Source organism: Cibotium barometz, chromosome 10 (genome assembly GCF_041138505.1).
Source record: "Cibotium barometz isolate CiBa-2024 chromosome 10, ASM4113850v1, whole genome shotgun sequence".
Classification (NCBI taxonomy): domain Eukaryota; kingdom Viridiplantae; phylum Streptophyta; class Polypodiopsida; order Cyatheales; family Cibotiaceae; genus Cibotium; species Cibotium barometz.
In genome coordinates, this window is record NC_141055.1 from 51,014,306 (window position 1) to 51,036,159 (window position 21,854).

The 21,854-nt window shown below is 42.1% G+C and overlaps 1 protein-coding gene across 2 annotated transcripts; it reads right to left on the reverse strand.

Moving 5' to 3' along the window:
• Window positions 1-17,312: 17,312 nt before the first annotated feature.
• LOC147635028 (uncharacterized) lies at window positions 17,313-20,149 on the reverse strand. Of its 2 annotated transcripts, none has more exons than XM_086804280.1 (3): window positions 19,243-20,149; window positions 18,146-18,558; window positions 17,313-18,031 (listed from the first exon to the last, which is right to left on the reverse strand). In XM_086804280.1, exons 1-3 carry the CDS (start codon window positions 19,405-19,407, stop codon window positions 17,581-17,583), a joined length of 1,029 nt encoding a protein of 342 aa, XP_086660406.1. In that variant the 5' UTR covers window positions 19,408-20,149; the 3' UTR covers window positions 17,313-17,580. The 2 variants fall into 2 exon arrangements, with proteins under 2 accessions (XP_086660406.1, XP_086660407.1); XM_086804281.1 differs by having other exon boundaries at window positions 18,146-18,540; window positions 19,243-20,145.
• Between the last annotated feature and the right edge of the window lie 1,705 nt (window positions 20,150-21,854).

The window sequence follows — 21,854 nt, forward strand, 5'->3', positions numbered from 1 at the left end:
TCATGGGGTGTACTTTTCACGTGCGTAGATTGATCTTGAAGGTAAGATCTTTTCTTCGAATGTAGATATGGTCAGTATCCCAATCATGGATCATCTTGGACTCTTGCATAAAGGGTCTGCCAAGGATGTAGTCATATGAAACTGGTTGGTGTCCAAAATTCATCATCACAAAAGTGTGGCGGTAGGTGGTTTCCACAATCTTAATTTTAAGATCCCTTAGTAGACCAATGGGTCTAGCACTGGCTCCATCAGCGAGAGTTTAACTAAAAATCAAGTGTTATCCAAGGCAGGTGTTCCCCATTTTTCCCAGCATTGTTTGGTCACAATGCTCACTTCGGCTCCTCCATCCAAGATTGCAGTAACTTGGTGGCCGTCATGGCCGCATTAAGTTCATCGCCTTCAAAGTATTGTTCACTCAAAGTTCACTCGAAGTTCACTCGAATGGTAGGAGTCCCTTTTACCTTAAGAGGTATGTGGAATTCTTCTTTCTCAGATTCATATAAGAGCTATTGCACTCCATGGTTTTGTGCATGCCTGCCCTGAGGTGTCCTCCATCCAGTCTTTTAGGTCGTTTCATAGGCTTGGGCTACCTTGGATCAAGGTGCCGATAGGAATTTGGACTTGAGAAGAGAGGAAAGAAGAGAGACCTGTAATGTCTCTTAGAATGGAGGTTGTCCTTTAAGGAAGCTGGGGTTTGCTTTGTCTTAAGCTTTTTGAGGTGTATGGGATAGGAACAGGGATTTCTGCATTGGTTTCCCTATGATGTTCATCTCCTAGGTCTCTAAGATATTCTGCCACCCTATCTTTTTGTTAGGGGGTAGCTTCTTCTTTTGTTAACTCTTGCAGGAGTGGTTGGTCTCTCTGGAAGCTCACAAGAATAAACTTGAGCATCATGCGTAGGTCTCTGGTTTGAGACAAACGAGCATGTTCAAGGTAGATAATAGGAGGATCAACTTCCAACTGAGCTTGGCACTTCTTGCGCGGCTAGGAGCCTTTCTTTTTCCTCAATAGGATTTGGATATTCCATAAGCTTTTTGGGTAGTTGATGGGGGTCAATGGGTTCTTGGGCATGGGCGATGGCACGTAGCATATCTTCTTCTTCGGATGAAGAAGTCAAAGGGTGAGTTGCTGGTCAGAGTCAGAATCGCTTTTGATAATCACTCGACTTTCTCCCTTCCCAACCTTAGTGGCTTTCTTTCGTGAGTGCCGAGTTACTTGGGCTTGTTTAGGGGCTCTTGCTTGGTACTGGTTTTGAGAGGTTGATGCCTCTCTAGCAGCATGTGTATAGCCTGGTTACTGCGTTGAGGGGGGCTGCTTGAGTGGAACCATTTCTAACACTCAGCAAGTTAAGGCTGGTGCTGGGATTAGCTTCATGAGCCTTTCTAGTTGTTCATGGTCTTAGCGGGTAGCCTTTGTACATATGATCGATACCACATCCAATGCACAGTGGAGTCATAGTGGGAGCACCTCTAGGGGCACTTGCTGTTCTATTCCTGTTGGGACACTCGCCACTCGGTGAGGTCTACCACAATCATAACATTGTATGGGCAATCTTCTCATTGTTTGATTCATATCCCTAGCCCGAAATATCGGGGCTACTAAGTACACAGGGTAAATTTGATCACCTTCCATGACATAGTAACTAAGAATTTGTGAGGGCAGGCTCATGGGCTCTTGGGTTTCATAAGTGGGAGTCTCCAGGATTTCTTCCTCATTCCCATCCTCAAAGATTTTTGTCAAGGTTATCTGACGAACTGGTGTGACTCTGGGTAACGGGGGCTACGGTGGAAGAATTGGGGGGCGGTAAGGGAATTTTTGGTACCCTAAGGATTCCTATTTGGGCCACTTCTTAGCTAGGTTGAGGAGCGTTATGATGTGCAAGAGCTGGCAAAGCTAGTGGTTGCTTGGGGTTTGCAGGTAGTAAGTACTTCAAGCAAAGCTCGAGCTAAAGCAGCCTTGTGATGGTAGCAGTTAGAGATCTCATGGGTGCCCTACTTCACACAACAATAGGTACAATAGAGACTTGGGCGGGGTCTCAGATGAGGACATTTTGTGCGAGTATTGTTTTCTTGATAGGTCGGGCACCATACAAGTTCCTTTCAAGGATAAAGATGTGGATGGCCCCCTCGATCCCGGCCTTGGTTGATTCTCCATTGCTGGGTCATTTGTTGCATTAGGGAGGCGGCCAATTGCTCCACACTTTGTGTAGATGTGGACTCCTTACCCTTTTCATTGGGCTTTGTGCTGGTGGTCTTGAAGGAGGCTTTTGATGCGCCTTTGTGGAGTTGTCGGGAATGTGTTCCCTTGAAGTTATCCTCAAACTTCAGAGCACTCGTGTAGTAGCATTGTTCAAAAGAGGTGTACAAACAAGGAGTTGTGCAGGGGAATATCTTCAAGTCCCTCTAGAAATCTCCCAATTAGTCTCTCATCAAAGAACTTGTCTGCAGTATTACAGCGTGAGTGGAGATATCTGACTCTGTTTATGTAATCTCTGATGGTTTTGCCCTTATTTTGTGTGACATTATTGAGCTGTTTAGTAGGGCTCTATCGGGTACCTTGACGAGAGTACCCTACTTCTTTTAGAGCCTCAAAGGAAACTTTATCTTTCACTTTCAGAGATATGAACCATTGGTTAGCTTTGTTATCCAAGGTAAGGCCAAAGGCACTTATCTTAGTCTGATCGTCTATATGGCCAAATGCTTTGCATATCTGATTAAACATCTCCAGGTGAGTAATGGGGTCACCTGTTCCATCGAACTTCGTGATCACCTTTGAGATGTTTGTTGGTTTGGTTTGTTCCTACCTAGGTTGAACTGGTGCAGGGGGAGTAATGCCGACGATGACTACCCCCCTCCCTATTTCCCATGGCAATCCTTAACATTTCAGGTGTCAACCCTGTCATGGCGGGAGCAGGTGGTGTAGGTTGGGGAATAGGTTGTGGAGGAGTAGAACCGGGCAGATAGTAGACTAGTGGGGGTCTTTGCCCTCTGGGAGGACCAGGTTGTGACCCACGTGGTCCCATTTGGTACACTGGTGGGAGGTGGGTACTGCTGATAGACTGGTGGGCCCTATTATGGCAATGGGCCTAGGTAGACCCATTCTCTTTGGTATAACGATGTCTCAGGCCTTTGGGGAGATGGACCTAGTTCTTGGTTTGGCAAGGTTTTCGGAGCTTTGAGTGAGTCTGCCACCCTCGAGATAGGTATAGCTCTCCAGTCTGGTAGCTGGGTCTGGGTTTGATGGCTCTCGCTCTGGTAGACTTCTATTCTAGGGTCTCGAGAAGGAGTGGGCCCACTTCCTCGAGGTTGGTCCATATCTCTCACTCTAGGTTGTCATTCTACTATGGACTGTGTGTTTCCCAGGATAAAATTACGAAGCCTTGATGCAAGGCTTTGCTGATGAGAATGAGTTGGAGAGATAGGAGCAGGTTCCTGGATAAAGAGAATGTGAGGGAGAGGGAGAGCTTCAAACCCTAGCAAGCAAACACACACACACAAGTGAGCAAGACACAAGAGAGAGATGGATAGCTGAATTTTCTTCTATCTTCTTCTTCTCTACTCAACCAACATAACATGAAGATAAGAGTACACACTATATGGGTTAGCACTCAACTATTACAACATACAAGGGTCGGTCCATAATGTGAACCCGAATAAATGAGCTGGTGCTATAACTATGCCAGTCTCTAGTAATCCAAAATGGTTTTTGGGTAGGTTCAACACCCACCCCGACTTGGTGACCAGTTGAGTCTTTCCAGTGGATCTCGAGGGGCACTCCAGTTCGTTATCTCGGTTTCCAGGTTGGCTTTGATATCTCTCCTAAGGAGTAGCTTGCTCCCGATGGTGAGCCCTGGAAGGATTTTCTATTGGTCCAGATTTTAGCGTGCACTCTGACCCTTGGGGGCCCATGGTCGCAGAGTACTAGATGGACCTTCACAAAGATGCGAACCCGTGGTTTTAGCCCAGCTTTTGAGGATAGATTTGCTTACTTAATGCTTGGGATCAGCCCTCAGACAGATAGTTCCAGTTGCCTCAGAGGAGCGGCTTTGGTAGCCTTTGGTTTGGAATCCCTTGATCCGTTTACCCAGTGACCACATGCTAGGGGCCCGGGGCGCCTTGAGCATGGGACGAGCCAGGTCTCTTATGTTGAGATATCGAGCTCATCTAGTGAGGCGATGGACACTGATGACCCACCCCTGGGGGATAGGCCCCACACTTACACCACTGGCATGGTTGGTGAGATCATGGGTGATATGCGGCCAGTGGGATGACAGGCTATGTGACAGCCATTCTAGAGACTGGCGTAGTTATAGCGCCAACTCATTTAGTTGGGTTCACACTATAGAGAACCCTAGTATGTATTTGGTTGAGTACCTTTTCATATTGTGTACTCTTATCTTTGTATATGGTGTGTTGAGTGTTGTGTGAAGAAGAAGAAGATTTTCAGCCTCTCACCTTGTTGTTGAAATTTGAGCAAAATGATGAGCTATGGTGGATCAAACACTAGAATCAACATAATTAACAAAGTGATTAGCAAGTGATTAAGATGTAATTAGTGAATAATTAGCACATAGATTAATGTAGGCATGGATACTCAAAAACCAGCAAATTCTCATTAGGGCTATGCCTTAATTTATTGAGTTTACATCAAGCATCTAATCCCACTGATTTCTCCATGATTTACTCCCAGAATATCTCCACCTTTTGCCTGATTCTCTCCACCTCTTCTCTTTTCCCTGATTATCTCCCAGAATAACTCCACACTCCTAAATTCTCTCATGCTACCCTTTATTCTCTCCCAGTAGATTCTTCTCACCTTTTCACAGGTTCTTTCACAATTACATCTCCTCTTTTACAGCCTCTATCCAAGAGCTTGTTCCCACACACACCCTATTCACTTGTATATTTCAACACCTCCCCTCAAGTGAATAATCCTAGCACACCTGGACCCTGTATCAAGTTTTCCTCTTACTTGATAGCCCGCGACCAATGCCTCAAGTCCCTAAACTCCATAGTCCTTGACACTCTCTCTCTCTATGTGTCCAAGGCTACTATAAGTGCCCGCGACCTTGACTAAAGTGCTCACACATACATCTACCACTTGGCCTACATCATCGGTGGCTCAGAGGTGGTTTTACTTTGTTGGGGCAGGTTACATTGGGTTGTGGGTTCTCTCTCTCTCCCTCTCTCTCAGAAAAGATGATCCGACTCCACTTCCCTTGGAGCCTCCATGAAGTTTGCCGATGTCGTTCCTTCTTCACTGGGTTTGCTGTAGCAGTCTCTCGCCATGTGTCCTGGCTTTCCACATTTGTGGCAAGTGAAGGTCCTCCCTCCTACTCTGCCTCTTCCTCGTCCTCGTCCTCGAGAGAATCCTCCTCGGGTGAAGAATGCTTTTTCCTCTCCTGCTGTGTTGAGTCGAGCTCTTTCTTCTCTTTGCCTCTGCTCTCTTGCTCTAGTAGAGCTGCTTCTATCTCGTGTATCTTCAGTTCAGGTACATTCTTTAGTGTTGCTACAATGTTTTCATAATCTCCTTTGTCCACACTTTTCAAAAGTACAGCTAATGCTTCATCATCTTCTACCTTTTTGCCAATAGCTGCTTAATGCTTTTATATTTGTTCAAGTGTGTGATTAAAGGTTCACTTTCCTTCATGTCCGATTTGTAGAATTGCATTAATAGATTTATCTTGGAATTTTTTGCTTGTGTACCAAATAATTTATTGAGTTCATCCCATGCATCTTTTGCCCACTGTATCCCTGTGATATGATGAATGATCTCATCATTTAAACTGAGTGCAATAAGTCCCAATGCTTTTTCATTCCTACTCTTCCACTCATTTTCCCCTCTCTCTGGGCATTCATCTCTCTCTTCAACTAATCCCCACAGATTTTTCCTCATCAGCAAATACATGGTTTTTGTTTGCCATGTATAAAACTGTTCCCCATTAAATTTGGCTATTTCCTGTGCTGAATTCATGGTGATGTGAAGGGGGTCTTACCTCTTGATCCAAATTCAAGATTCAAGGGTAGTGTCTACCCTTTTACAACTCAATCTGGTGTTTAATAGATGATTACAATAATTTTATCAGCATAAAATCACCAGAAATTACATTAAATTAAGGGTAACCAATTTGTACGGGATGGTTGGAGTATCAAACCAACTCCGATTTGCAATCTGAAGCTTTAGGGATCTGTATCAGATACTAATGGTTAATTTGAACCCTCAATTGCACCAAAATACAGTGATTAGCACTGATTAGCAAATTAATGCTCTGGTTTGTGTGCAGAAAACAGAGTATGCGGGGAGCCCAGATCTGGTACCTTCCACTTCAAAAGAGCTCGAATGCTTTCAAAGGCATCAATAGCAATGAGTCTAGTAGAGGATTAAGCCAAGAAACATAAGATTTGACCAAATAATGAAAGCTTAATCTCTGTTTTACCAAAGTCACCTGCAGATTTGATGAAGAGCTTTGATCAATGTAGACTTGATGAAATTGAATTCTGTCTTCACCAGCTTGTAGAGCATGCTTGATTACCCCTTGGGCTAGGAGGAATTGAATCAATTTGAACTGATGAAGTGGAGATCTGCAATTTACTCAGAAAAATCAGCGCTAGAAAAAACGTGAAGTTCTCCTGAACCTGCCGACGGTTTGCTACGTTTTCTTGATGGGCTTGAAGCTAAGGATGTTAGCTAGCTATGGTTGGAAGCTTTTGCCCTAATTTGATGTGTGCTAGGTGCTAGAGATCCTCCACTGGCTGGGGGTGAAGGGGAAGGTGAAAAACTCACTAAAAATTGATTTTTTTGCTCCTAATTAATTCACTAATGGGCTCATAAACCTGGTTGATTCTAGGCATGGCTCTGATACCATGTTGAAATTTGAGCAAAATGATGAGCTATGGTGGATCAAACACTAGAATCAATATAATTAACAAAGTGATTAATAAGTGATTAAGACGTAATTAGTGAATAATTAGCACATAGATTAATGTAGGCATGGATACTCAAAAACTAGCAAATTCTCATTAGGGCTATGCCTTAATTTATAGAGTTTACATCAAGCATCTAATCCCACTGATTTCTCCATGATTTACTCCCAGAATATCTCCACCTTTTGCCTGATTCTCTCCACCTCTTCTCTTTTCCCTCCCTGATTATCTCCCAGAATAACTCCACACTCCTAAATTCTCTCATGCTACCCTTTATTCTCTCCCAGTAGATTCTTCTCACCTTTTCACAGGTTCTTTCACAATTACATCTCCTCTTTTACAGCCTCTATCCAAGAGCTTGTTCCCACACACACCCTATTCACTTGTATATTTCAACACTTGTGTGCTCTCTTTTAGGGTTTTGTGAATGTGTGTGTGCTTGCAAGAGCTCAAGCTCTCTTCTCCCCTGTGCATCTTTTCATGGTATCAGATCCTGGTTCATGCTAAGGGCTGAGCTGCAAGCAAGAGAAGCATAGGAAGCGGTACGAGGGTAAGAGCTTCATCTACTCTTCCCTATTTGTGTTGGCGACTACACCCTTGTTGGGAGCTCCTACGGGAGGCACCGGCAAACGATCTGTGATTGAGGAGCTTTCTTTGCAGGAGTAAAGCTATAGGGCAACTATACTGTCCTATCGGACTATCGGGACATAAATTTTCGTGTTGCCGAAGACGCATTTCGGGCGCGTTAGGACCTCCGTTTCTCAGAAAGTAGGCGATTTCAAGCACTGCGGATAAGCCATCATTTCTATGCAGAACTCTGTTTTAAGAACTGCAAGAAGACAGATTGGTTGTGCAGACATTATGTGTGCTGCAAGGAGGTCAACAGTTGCCATTGGGTGTATGTATGCACGTTGAGGTCACTGGTTGTGACATTTGAGTGTAGTACAGTACCGCTGCAGAAAATACAGCAGTTTGTGCAGGACAAACCAGAGTGCTGTTTCTGGTAAATTTGTGTGTCTGGCAAGATGTTAAATGATGGCATAAACCATATTGTTGCTGAAGAGAAGCTTGATAAGAACAACTTCCATTCTTGGAGGTTCAGGTTGACAAATTTCCTGGTGACGGGAAAGGGTTACTAGGACTACATAGAAGGTGAGCATGAAGAGGCACTGGAGATACCGGGAGATCAATCCGACTGCAGACTTCAAGGATTGGAACAACCAAGGAGCCAAAAAAGTTATGTATTGGCTCTCTACAGGACACCATGATTGGGCACATAGAGGATGCCAAGTCCCCTAAGGAGGCGTGGGACACCTTGGTAAAACTCTATGAAACGAATACCAAGGCACGAAAGATACAGTTGAAGAATGAACTTCATACTGTGGAGAAAAAGAGTATGTCTGTGAATGACTATGCATTGAAGATCAAGGGTATTGTGGAATCCCTTGCATCTATTGGCGTTTTAGTAGATGATGATGATAAGATGGAAGTCTGTCTACGTGGTCTTGGGCCACAATACAAGGCATTCAAGACGTCTATTCAGACTCGGATAAACATTCCCAATTTCACAGATTTGGTGTCTATGTTGATTATAGAAGAGAAGAGCTTGGGTGAAGACCAACAGCCCTCACAAAACAAAAACAGTTCAGAGCAACATGCCTTCTACACAAGTTTAGGAAGAGGACGAGGTAGAGGAGGCCGTGGACGCGGTCAAGGAGGTGGCCGAACAGGTAATCAGAATTATGGCTAGCAGCAGCAACAACAACAGTCCCAGAATTTATAACAACAACAACACGCAAGTGGAAGAGGCCAATTTAGAGGTAGGGGGAGTCAAAGAGGTCGTGGAAATCAGCAAAGGCAGTATAATGATACACGTGGGTGCTTTTATTGTGGTAAGCCTGGACATGTGCAGGTATATTGTTATAAGAAGCAGGCTCACATGCAAAACGGGAAATTACAGCAAAACAACTATGCATCCTCGAACAGAAACAATGAGGATAATGAAAGGTTGTTTGTTATGCAAGATGTCGTTAATGAGGATAATGAAAGGTTGTTTGTTATGCAGCATGTCGTTAATGCCATGTCTGAAAATGTTGAAGCAGCACATAAAGATGATATATGGTACGTTGATTCAGGTGCTTCGAACCACATGACAAGTCATGAGGAATGGTTCAAGGAGATGAAAAACCTTGAAAGACCAGGTTTTGTGAAAACAGGGGATGACACTGCTCATCCAATTGCCCATGTTGGAGATGTGCCATTGTCTATGCAGGATGGCAAAGTGAAGTACCTTGCAGATGTACTTCATGTTCCGAACATAACAAAGAATCTGGTTTCAATTGGCCAGATGATTGAGCAGGGTTTGCAGGTTCGGTTTAATCCTGATGGTTGTTACGTTGAAGACTTTAAAGACAAGTGCAAGTTGGTTTGCAAAAGGCAACAGAGTGGGCAGAATGTTTACATTGAATGTAAACATGCCTGAAGTGAGTGCTGCGATGTTTGCAAATGGTTCAGGAATTGCTGCAGACACAGACATTTGGCATAAAAGAATTGGACATGTGAATGTGCAGAGAATGAAGTCTATGCAGACTAAAGGAATTGTGACAGGGCTGCCAAAGTTTAAAGTTGAAGGTATGTAGAAAATATGTGAAGCATGCCAATTTGAAGGGCAAACAAAGCATGTATTTCCACGTGACAGAAATGTGAGCAGAAATGAACTAGATGTTGTGCATTCAGATGTATGGGTCCTACGAAGACCATGTCTATGGGAGGCTGTAGGTATTATATGACATTTATTGATGACCACACAAGGAAAGTGTGGGTATACTTCATGAAGGAGAAGGGTGAGGTGTTCACTCATTTTCAGAATTTTAGAGTTATGGTTGAAAAGCAAACAGGAAAACATGTAAAGTGCCTAAGGTCAGATGGAGGGGGAGAGTACTTCTCCAATGAGTTCTCTGAATTTTTGAAGAAGAATGGTATTCTGAGACAGTTTACATACAGATACACTCCGCAACAAAATGGAGTTGCTGAGCAAAAAAATAGGCACATTGCTGAGATCGCACGAGCATTGATGTGAGAGAAGAATATGCCGCATAGCTATTGGACTGAGGCTGTTTATACAGCAGTTTACATCATGAACAGGACTCCAACTGCAGCCATACATGATGTAACTCTAGAGGAGAGGTTTACTGGCAGAAAACCTGATTTGTCTCATCTGAAAGTCTTTGGATGCATTGCATATGTGCATGTGCCAGATGAGCTGAGAACTAAGCTAGATCCAAAAGATAAAAAATGTATGTTTATTAGGTATTCCTTTGAGCAAAAGGGATACAAGTGTTATAACCATGCTACACGTGAGTTGAGGGTAAGCAGGGATGTTGTTTTTGATGAGATGAGCAGCTGGTATGCTACTGAAAAAGAAGCGGACCTCTATATGCTTCGTGCAAGCATGAAAAACTGGGTTCCTAGCCAACTGTATACTGCTAATGTTGTCACAGAAAATGACAACTTGTCTATCCACTGATAGATCCAAATCTGCAAGTAGCTTTCTCAACCAAGCTACCTCACATGTTGCCATAGCAGCACCTCTGTACTCGGCCTCTGTACTGGATAGAGCAACCGTAGGCTTCTTCTTGCTGCTCCAAGTCACAGCAGCACTCCCCAAAGAAAACATCTGTCCCAGTTTCATAAAATAATCCACAATGCAAAGTAGACCTCACATACCTCAGTATGCGTCTCAATGCATCCAAATGCGGCTTCTGTGGGACCTGCATAAACTGACTCACCAACCCAACAGCATAGCTCAAATCTGGCCTGGTGTTTGTCTTGTAGATCAAGCTTCCTACTATGTGCCTATACATAGTAGGATCCTCCAAAATCTCTCCTGAATCTGCACTCAACTTGCCATTCTGATCCAATGGCACTGAGATAGGCTTACAGCCTGTCATACTACCATACTTGGACAACATGTCCAAGCATATTTTCTCTATAGTAATCCAATACCATGTGGTGACCTAATCACCTCAATGCCCAAGAAATATCTGAGCTCCCCCAGATCCTTCATCTCAAACTTATGTCTAAGCAAGATCTTTACATCAAAGATCTCTACATCATGGTCCCCTGTAATGATCAGGTCATCTACATAGATGACAACAAGCACAACCCCACTATCACTGTGTCTCACATACAGTGAGAAATCTGCATTGGCTACATGAAAGCCAATAGTGACAAGATATTCAGAAATCTTGTCAGACCATGCTCTTGGTGCTTGTTTTAAGCCATACAAGGCTTTCTTCAACCTGCAAACATGCTCGGGGTGACTCACATCCTCATAACCAGGTGGCTGCAACATATACACCTCTTCCTGCAAATCTCGATGCAAGAATGCATTCTTTACATCCATCTGATGTAAAGACCATTGCTTTGACGCAGCCATCGCTATCACAACTCTCACTGTTGCCATCTTGGCAACTGGGCTAAAAGTTTCCTCATAATCAATGCCATATGTCTGTGCATATCCTTTGGCTACCAATCTAGCCTTGTACCTGCTTATGCTTCCATCACTGTTATGTTTTACTTTGTATACCCACTTGTATCCAATGGCTTTCTTGCGTTCAGGCAATTGCACTAAATCCCAAGTATCATTTCCATATAGTGCATCCATCTCCTCGTCCATGGCTTTCTCCCAACACACATTTCCAACAGCCTCATCAATGCATGTGGGCTCTACAACCTATACAACTTTTGCCATGTATGCATAGTGATGTGCCACATAACCATCATATAGGTAATGTTTTTGGCAGGAGACGTTGACCTTGTTTATGTCAGCACACAGGATCAGGTCGCTGACATCTTCACCAAAGCATTGGGTACAGAGAAGCTCTGCAGATTTAGGGCTTTACTTGTGTACATGAGATGGAGTTGAGCTCGAGGGGGAGTGTTGAGATATCGAGCTCATCTAGAAAGGCGGTGGACACTGATGACCCGCCTGGGGGATAGGCCCCACACTTACACCACTGGCATGGTTGGTGAGATCATGGGTGATATGTGGCCAGTGGGATGGCAGGTTGTGTGACAGCCATTCTGGCATAGTTATAGTGCCAGCTCATTTAGTTGGGTTCACACTATATATAGAGAACCCTAGTATGTATTTGGTTGAGTACCTTTTCATATTGTGTGTACTCTTATCTTTGTATATGGTGTGTTGAGTGTTGTGTGAAGAAGAAGAAGATTTTCAGCCTCTCACCTTGTGTGTTCTCTTTTAGGGTTTTGTGAATGTGTGTGAGCTTGCAAGAGCTCAAGCTCTCTTCTCCCCTACATCTTTTCATCTTGGAGATTGGATCGCACATAGGCAGTTACTCCCGGAGGTGTAGGAGAGAGGCTTGACAGGGATTCGGGTTAGAGATAGGCTCAGTATCAACATTGACTCAGCTATCAGGGGAGTAGCTGACTCCTATTCCAAACCTGACCCCCCAGTGTGTAAAAGAGAATCTGTAAATGAGAGAGAAGCTGTGAAAAGGTGAGAAGTATCTACTGGGAGAGAATAAAGGGTAGCATGAGAAGATTTAGGATGTGTGGAGATATTCTAGGAAGAGGTGGAGAGAATCAAGCAAAACAGGTGGAGTGAATCAAGGAGAGATCAGTGGGATTAGATGCTTGGCCTAATGAGAATTTGCTGGTTTTTGATTATCCATGCCTACATTAAGCTATCAGTTAAACACGTCTTAATCATTATCTAATCTCTTTGTTAATGATGATTCTAGCATTTGATCCACCATAGCTCATCACATTGCTGCAAATTTAACATGGTATCAGAGCCTAGCTTAGAATCCATCAAATTTATGAGCCCATTATCTTGCTAATCACCTAGTTAATTAGGATTAGGAAAAAGTCAAAATTTTAGCTCTTTTTCAATTAACCTCTGTACCCCCAGCTGGTGGAGGAGCTCTCTCTCCCTTCACACATAACATTGGCCCAAACCCTTTTAGCCACACATAGCCATACTCCCCATGCATAAGCCCATCAACTCAAAGCATCAAACCGCTGACTTCACCTGCAAAATTTTGCGTTTTTTCAAGCGTCGTTTTTTTGAAGCAAAACTGAGATCCCTTCTGCACTAGATATAATTGGTCTAATTTCTCTTAGCCCCAGGGGTTTTCAAGGGTGCTCTACCAGCTGGTGAAGACAATTTTTGATTTCATCAAGTCTACAGTGAGATCCAAGCTCTGCATCAAATTTGCAGGTGACCGGTAAAACAAAGATTAAGCATTCAATGTTTGGTCAAATCTTGTGTTTCTTAGCTTAATCCTCTACTAGACTAAATGCTATTGATGGCTTTGAAAGGAGTTGAGCTCATTTGAACTCTAAGGCCCCAGATCTACTCCCCGCATACTCTGTTTTTTGCACACAAAATCACTGTATTTTAATGAAATTGAGGGTTCAAATTAACCATTGGGTATTTGATACATATCCCTATAACTTCCGATTGCAATTCGGAGATGGTTTGATACTCCAACCATTCAGTACAGATTTGTTACCCTTTGCTTTATGTAATTTCTGGTGAATTATAAATCTGTTATAAATCTGTTGTAATCATCACTTAAACACCAGATTGAGTTGTAAAAGGATAGACACTGCCCTTGAATCTTGAAATTGGATCAAGAGGTAAGACCCCCTTCACATCATCTCATGAGCACGGCACAAGAGAGAGCCAAATTTAATGGGGAGCAGTTTTATACATGGCAAACAAAAACCATGTATTTGCTCATGAGGAAAATTTAATTTGACTCCCACCCCATCCATGAGGTGAGTTTGTATCTAGCCTTACAGGGTTGTATCTAGCCCATTATGGCTGTTTTTTCACATTAACTAATAGAAGGATCTTTTTCCCAGAAAAAAAACAACCAAGAGATATATAGCCTACCAAGTGATATATAAACCATCAAGAAGTGTATAGGCATTATTGAATAAATTGTGTCTCGTGTGATGGATACCCAATGTATATCCTCCTTGAATGCAATAATGAGTTATGTTAGTAAAAGAACTAGAATGCCAATGTGCTAAAAATATATTACTTTTCTCTTTAAATATATATTATAGCAAAGTCAACCACGACATACAACATTGCAACCTCAAAAAACTTCACTATACATTCTTTGAATTTCTTAGCGTTGGTCAAGGTTCATACCCCATAATGTTTGCACACATTTTTTTAGGGATCTTGGCATGAATTTGCACCTTGATTGAGATCCATATGATGCCTCATGGGTTACGAGGCTACCACATAAATGGGACTTCAAGCACCCCCCATGTCCACTTTATGCCTAGCTAGGCAACCATGTGGACATCCACCATACATGTGTTACTTATTATGTTACTTTCATAGATAATTACTAAAGGTATACATGAGTATACTTTCTAAAACAAAAATATGAAGTGTTTGAGAAGTTTTGAGAATTCAAGGCAGTGGTCTCATAGTTTTAGCAAACACTTTCGCTGACAGCACACATGTAGCTACACACCTCAACAAAATGGTGTAGCTGGAAAAACAATAGCATCTTGTTTGACAGATAGATGCATGTGGAAGAATAATGAGTTGCCAAATATATATTGGGTAGAAGCAATCAATATAGTATGCTGCTATATAGAAGCATGTGGAAGAACAATGAGTTGCCAAATATATATAAGGCATAAGCAATCAATATAGTATGTTACTTAATGAATAGGTCTCCTAGTAAAGCCTTGAAAGGTATGATATGTTTTAAAGAATTTAAGGGATTTAAACTAAAGGTATATCAATTGAAAGTTTTTGCATGTCTTACTTATCACACAGTTGATGAAACAAGGAAACACCTTGATGATAAATCAAAGAGATGCATTTTTTTTGGGATATAGTGAAGGTAGAAAAAGGGTGCCAATTGTTTGACCTATCAAAAAGCAATGTTTTGTGCCTAGAGATGTTAACTTTGATGAGGACACAAGCTAGAAATGTGTCAAAATAGAAGTTGCAAGGGAACCTACAACATCTACCTCAACTCCCCTCATTACAACATCCATAAAATAGAGCCTCAAGATTAAAGAGATTGATGAAAAAGATGAAGAGCATGTAGCAATCCTCAAAAGCTCTACAAGAGATATCAAACAAACAATCCCTAAAGTTTGACATACGAACGAGGTAATGCATCAAATTTCGAACAAAAGAAATGAATGCCAACTGCTAATATTTGTTATGCATACGTGCAACAAACAATTGGAGGATGATCAAGAAAAAGAAGATTGGATGTCTTATTAGCACACCCTCCCAATTATTCACAAGATCTAAGTGACTTCTAATATTTATCATAGTTGCAGAAATGTGGGCTTCGCTAACTAGATCCAAACGATGTGGTAGATTGGATGTTTGACAGCCTCCCAATTACTATCGGCACAATTTATGGATTCAAACTACAATGTAGTGAATGAGTGAGTGTGTCATCTTGCAAAAAGAACGTGTCACCTCAATAAAGACCAACTCTTCTAGGTTTTGGCTAGACTTTTGAGTTGGAAAGAAGGCAGGCACTCATCAATGTAGAAGCTAGGCATAATATTATATCATGGAAAACATGGAAATCCCTAGGCCAGCTCACTCTTCATTTTGTTAATACTCATGGCCGTGCCACAAATAAGCATAAGCTCAAGAGTTTGGGGTATTTCACTCAAGTTGTTCATACCATAGCTAATCCATTTGCATGTAAGTATTCTGTACATATATGATCAAAGATGAAGTCATCCTTGGAGGATGTTGGGTGAGCCAGTACCATTTAAGATCGGCTTGCCAACCAATATGGCAACATTATAGCTGCTACTTGATATGATGATTGGTACTCTACACACAAGGGAGCCTACAACCAAGCCTACTGATCAACTCATAAGGCCTCAATGAATGCCAATAATTCATAAGCCTCTCGCCACACTCTCTCAAAGTTGAAAACACCAAGCAAGAATTTGCACCTATTATGAGATTGTGGCTTCAATTTTCCACCAAGAAAGACATGCTATGCTCTTAACCAACCCAACCTAGACCAACATCAACCTGGAAGCTTCTGCCTCAAATGCCTTTCCATTAACTCCCAAGATACATGTCTACCATGCCACCCCATCATCAAAGAGATTCCTCCTCTCATAAGAATAATCAACGTTGGGTACAAAGTGTAAACTAATCTAAAATGGTGGTCACTGACAAAATGCAAGATCTTTCTCACAAACATAGCTAAAGCACAATAGAAGACAATGATAGATAGAAGAGTATATTGCACGACAACAAAGCTTAAAGGATGGTTGCATTCCACATCCATGCGCTCTGGAGGGAGCTTAGATGGAAAATTAAAACTACGAAGAGTGGTTTTAAGGTAAGAGGTAAACACATAGTGCTATCTAATAAACTCTGTAAAGATGGACTGAGGAGTACATCTATATAGGCCTGGAAATGTGTGATTGCCTTGACTAGACGGCATAGATTTGCAATCATAGTAGATGTCACCATTTGCTACATTGTAAACTGAGGCCATAGCGAACTACTAGCAACTGCTATGCAAATACCCCACCTTTGATTGCCATTTAGGCCCATCTTAAGCCCCTTTTGGGCCCTCAATATCAAACAAGGTATCCAAGAGTAAAGTTACCTACCTCAATGTGTCCTATCTGGCAATGTCCCAAGCCTAGCCTACCATCTAGTCACTAAGTCCACTGTCTGATATGTAAACTAGGCCAATGTATCGAGATACTCTCCTCATCATGGAGGCCTTAAAAAAAACACCAATGCCGTCCTTGTACCAAGCGGATCAAAGATCGGCATTAGATTTTACCTGACTCATGAACACACTTCCCCAATAGCTTCACCTTTTCCTCCCAGTATTAATTCCCATATGCAACTAAATCTTGTGGTGCAGGGTTGCTATTGTTGAATTAACAATGACCCTCTTAGTGTTACGTAAGCAATGTAATTTTCTCCCTTGCTTTTGGAAAAATTGCTCATTCAAATTCATTTAAATCTTACAAAGCTGAAGACTTCCTAATCTACTGGATGCTTTCATGCCACATGGTCCTGTTGACTGTTGATGGAGGATGGCCCATACATGGACAAATAATCTTGCCAGCATAGACTTGCCTAGACAACTAAATGTGTGTTGGAGAAGCATCTCCAGAGTTGACTATTTGATGTAGCCGGATGCTTAAGGAAGGGGACAATGGGCCATCATGAAAATATGGAGTCTACCACTGGGTCATTGATCAAAGTATAGTTATACAAGACCTTATCTGCATTAAGACACTCTCAGTGCAAGGAAACAACCCTTTAGAAGTGCAGAAGCTAACAATCCTGTACACTTGAATATGGCACAGTTTGGCATATAGCTCTTAATACACTTTTATGTTAGTAAACTGAGAACCATATAAGTCGTATGATGCTTCAAATGGACTTCAAATGGACATACACCATAAATAGGAAATAGTGCACACCTATTTGAATTTCATCATGCTCCACCACTACCCATTTACAGTTATTCTGGCCTTTCACACATGCCTCTACCTAGCTTTCTACTACCGCTCTGACTCGACATGCTGCATTCAACAACCCCAAGAAGCCCCAGTTGACAAAGCAAGACTTGCTTCAACAAGTTCAACCAGACCCACTGTCGTTCAAGATTTTCTTGATGCTAACCCTCTGATCTGCCGACAGCCGGGTGGGGAACTTGATGTCAAACTTTATCCTAAGGTTCCCCTTTTTGCCGTGTTCTTTAGCAATGGGCATGCCTTCTTTGGGAACAACCTTCTCATAGCCAGGATAGATGACTTCAGTCAAGGGGACACTGAGTATCTTTCCATTAAGCAAAGGGATGGACAGTGTGGAACCACCCAGAGCCTCTGCAAGTGAGATCTTCTGAACCATCACTAGATCACTTCCATCTCTTTTGAAGACCTCATGTGGTTTCTCGTCGATTACGAAGATCAAATCAGCTGGGACAACACCTGGCTGCTCGTTTCCTTTCTCTGGAAAGGTAATTTTGGTGCCCTTCTTCCAACCTGGCTTGATGTTAATGCTCAGAACTTCTTCCACTGCAGTCGTCTTCCTGTTACCAAAGTCCGCACAAGCAAACCCAAAAGAAGCTGATAAGTAGGCGCATGGTGAACCAAACCATTCAGACAACAAAAGCCAAACCGTGTATAGCTGTATATACACTCACCCGCCAGCACCCATTATGCTGCGGGATATCTTCATCTTCCGCACGGCACCATTGTAAAGATCCTCCAGAGTGCAAGGCAGCTTGTTCTCTATGGGCTGTACTTTCCTGAGTACACTGGAGCTTCCTTCATTGAAGTTGCTGTATGGCCCGTCATGAAATGGAGAGTGTGAACTCTTGCTCTTGTTGTAGGAGCTTCCATTTATGCCAGCAAATGGGTTTGGAACCCCAAAAACCTCCGAGAAAAGGTCTTCTGCATTCTTTGGATTGAACCTGTATGAACTTTGTGAGGCCTCGCCACTAGGATACCCTCCAGAAGAGGCATCTATTGGCATGTCTTTCAACCCTTCTTCTCCATAACGGTCGTAGATGGAACGCTTGTGTGAATCACTCAAAACCTCCACACGATAGAAAGGCTGGCAGCTTTAGTGTACATGTGGACAATAGAAATTCATTTTGAGGACTATAATGTACTCCATACTACAATGCACCACTATGATGGTGCTGATGTGATATACCTAATACTATGTAGCCCATAGTGTAATGTACCACTATTTTGTGCTGCTGTGATATTCCCCATAGTATTATGTGCCGCTGTGATATATCCAACATATTATACAATGAACCGCTATGATGTGCCTGTACAACCATGATGTGCTGCTGGGATATCCCATATTATAAAGTACTGACATGATGTGTGGCATTGATATAGCCCATGTTATGATGTACAACTATGATGAGCACTGTGATATACCCCATGTTATGATGTACCACTATGATGTGCACCCCATGTTATGATGCACCACTATGATGTGCCGACCTGATATACCCCATATTATGATACCCCGTTATGATGTGTCACTGTGATATACTGCGGACTATAATGTACCGATACACTCCATACTACAATGTACCACTATGATGTGCAACTGGGATAAACACCATTCTGTGATGCATCACATACCATGTACCCATGCATAAAATTTTTAAAACCCCTTCGAAAATGCTCAAATGAGCAGAAAAAAATTATAGTTACAATCCAACAAAGAAAATAGAGTTGTGCTTTTGACAGGGGGAGAAATAATGAGCTATGCAATTACCTCGTATGCCTCAGAGATTTTCTTGAACTTGGCTTCAGCCTCCTCCTTGTTGTTTGGGTTCTTGTCAGGGTGCCATTTCATAGCCAGCCTCCTGTACGCTTTCTTCAGGTCATCCTCAGATGCATTCCGACCCACTTTCAGAACATTGTAGTAATCAGCACCCATCTTCAATTTCAGAGGAAAACCTGCTAGCGCCTGTGTTTATTGTATTTTGCCTTCATTTAGCAAAGAAAGAGCATGTTGCAGCTGATTTTTGATAGCCGGAAACCCCACCTCAGAAGACCTAATTCGGAAGCCCCGATTCTCAACTCTACGTCAATTAGTAGGCAAGAAACCCTCACATGCGATCGCATGTGGTAAGCGCAGAGAAATGATGCTTTGCATTTTGAAGAGGGAAAAATGTATGTAGATTCTTGAGGGAGCTGAAAACCCTGTTTCTGCGTCAAAACCCAGATCCTCTGTGTGGATGGGCTTTGGAAACAGAAGAAAAATGCTACTTAAAGGGCAAAGGCTTCCTTCTTCTGGACGCAGAAGAGCTGCATGAAACCCTAATTTCATGATCGCTTACAATATTCAGCATTTGCAAGAAAATTCTAAGACACAGGCGCGATCTACAGAAGCTAACATTAGAAGGAGAAGATAGAAGTGTTGTGAAGAGAATTTTGGATGCGATCGAGGAACCCCATTTCCCCCCCGTGCCAAAAAGAACAAGCTCGAAGCTTTGGCGATATGATGGGAGATACTGAGGCGAGGAAGAAGAGACAGCAGCGGAATTAAAAACAAAACTAAGGAAGGCACCCTTGCTTTCGACGAGGTTTTGGCTATGGCGAAGAGGGCGATGGTGGTGGCCGGCTTGTGAACACACGAGAACGCGCGCGTGCGAGAGAGAGAGTGTGCGCCCGTGTGATGTACTAGTGCCCTTTATTCAAATGAATGAGAGAGACTGCGAGAGGAGAGAATCATAAAGTGCCCTTTAATAAAGAGTGCCTATTCAAGCTTAGTAATTACAAAGAAAGAGAGAGAGAGAGAGAGAGAGAAGGGGACTCTGATGATGATGATGATGAGCATTGAGTCTCTTAAAGTAGCTAGCCTAACTACCAAAACTAACTAACTAACTCTACCCAAAAGACAGACACTCAATAGCATTAAGTCAACTATCAGTGCCTTAAATTTATCCACATTGACATAAGAGTCCAAAACAAAACAAGATGTGAGACAAAGAGATGTATGTGATGATGACAATGATGAGTCTTTTAATGTAGCTAAAGCTACACACATATGCACACTACATATGAGACATATGAACGCATGGAAGTGCATGGAATGTGACTTGAAATAGATATCACTCCCAATGCGTAAATCGCAATGCCACCACGAAAGGGAGACATATCTATACACACAATATTGTCGATCAAAGTAGTACTTATTGATATCAAAAGGAATATAGTGCATACATTAACATTATTAGTGTTGGTACCTCTTTCAATCTTTTAGGCATTTTGAGAGAGAGAGAGAGAGAGAGAGGTTTGAAGAGTCCAAATATGGCCTATAGGCCTTGTTACCATAAATGTGGAGATGTTACCTTCTCTTACATGTAGAGGGTGGTGCCCTTCATATTTCTAGGATTGTATTCCTTTATTCCCTTGTGTCAAAAGTGATGGTCGCATGGCCATTCGGATGATTTATAAAATCAATGGCTTCCTCATTCCATGTAATGATCCATGTAATGGAGAGAGAGAGAGAGAGAGAGAGAGAGAGAGAGAGAGAGAGAGAGAGAGAGAGAGAGAGAGAGAGAGGGAGGGAGGGAGGTACTCACTAATCAAACCACTAAGTGGTTCCCACATATTAAACATTAAAATAATGTCATTTATCAAAATATCAACTATTGATATAAGTGCCACGCACACGTGTGTGTGCACAAGAGAGAGAGAGAGAGAGAGAGAGAGAGAGAGAGAGAGAGAGAGAGAGAGAGAGAGAGAGAGAGAGAGAGAGAACTCAAACCACTCCATATATTAATCAAACTTTCGTGTTACTCATAGAGCCGTTTTGCACTCACAATTTCAAGAGTGATCTCAAAAAATGTTTCAAGACAATAGGATGTCTACTTTATTACGTCCAATGCTTAATGGATTCTCTTGGAATTTTGCCACTAAAGAACTTACATTGCTAAACTTGTAACATTAAAAGATAATGATTTTCCCATTCATATGGCTTTACAAGCTTCCAAGTACATAAAGAACACAGTCAATAAGACAAAGAAGCGACAAAAAGAGCCACATAAATGATCATCACAATGTTATATAGCTCCATTAAGCAATGCAAATAATCCAATTTCTAAGTTTAATTTATAAACTTAGCCACCTTATGAGAACTTTAATAAGTTGTGATCTTGCACTTAAAGTTGTGTGTGTGTGTGTGTGTGTGATGTCTTGTTCATTCACATTCTTGAAAAGTTTGTTTTTTGTTCACAAAAATTCCACCCAAAAATATTATGTACGATAACCTCAAAGCATTGGCTATCACCTTTTTCATTATTTCAAGCATGTGGTGGTAGTTAAAGAATTTGGGATGAAAGAACCAATAGAAGTCTCTCAAGTGCATCTTTGTAAAAA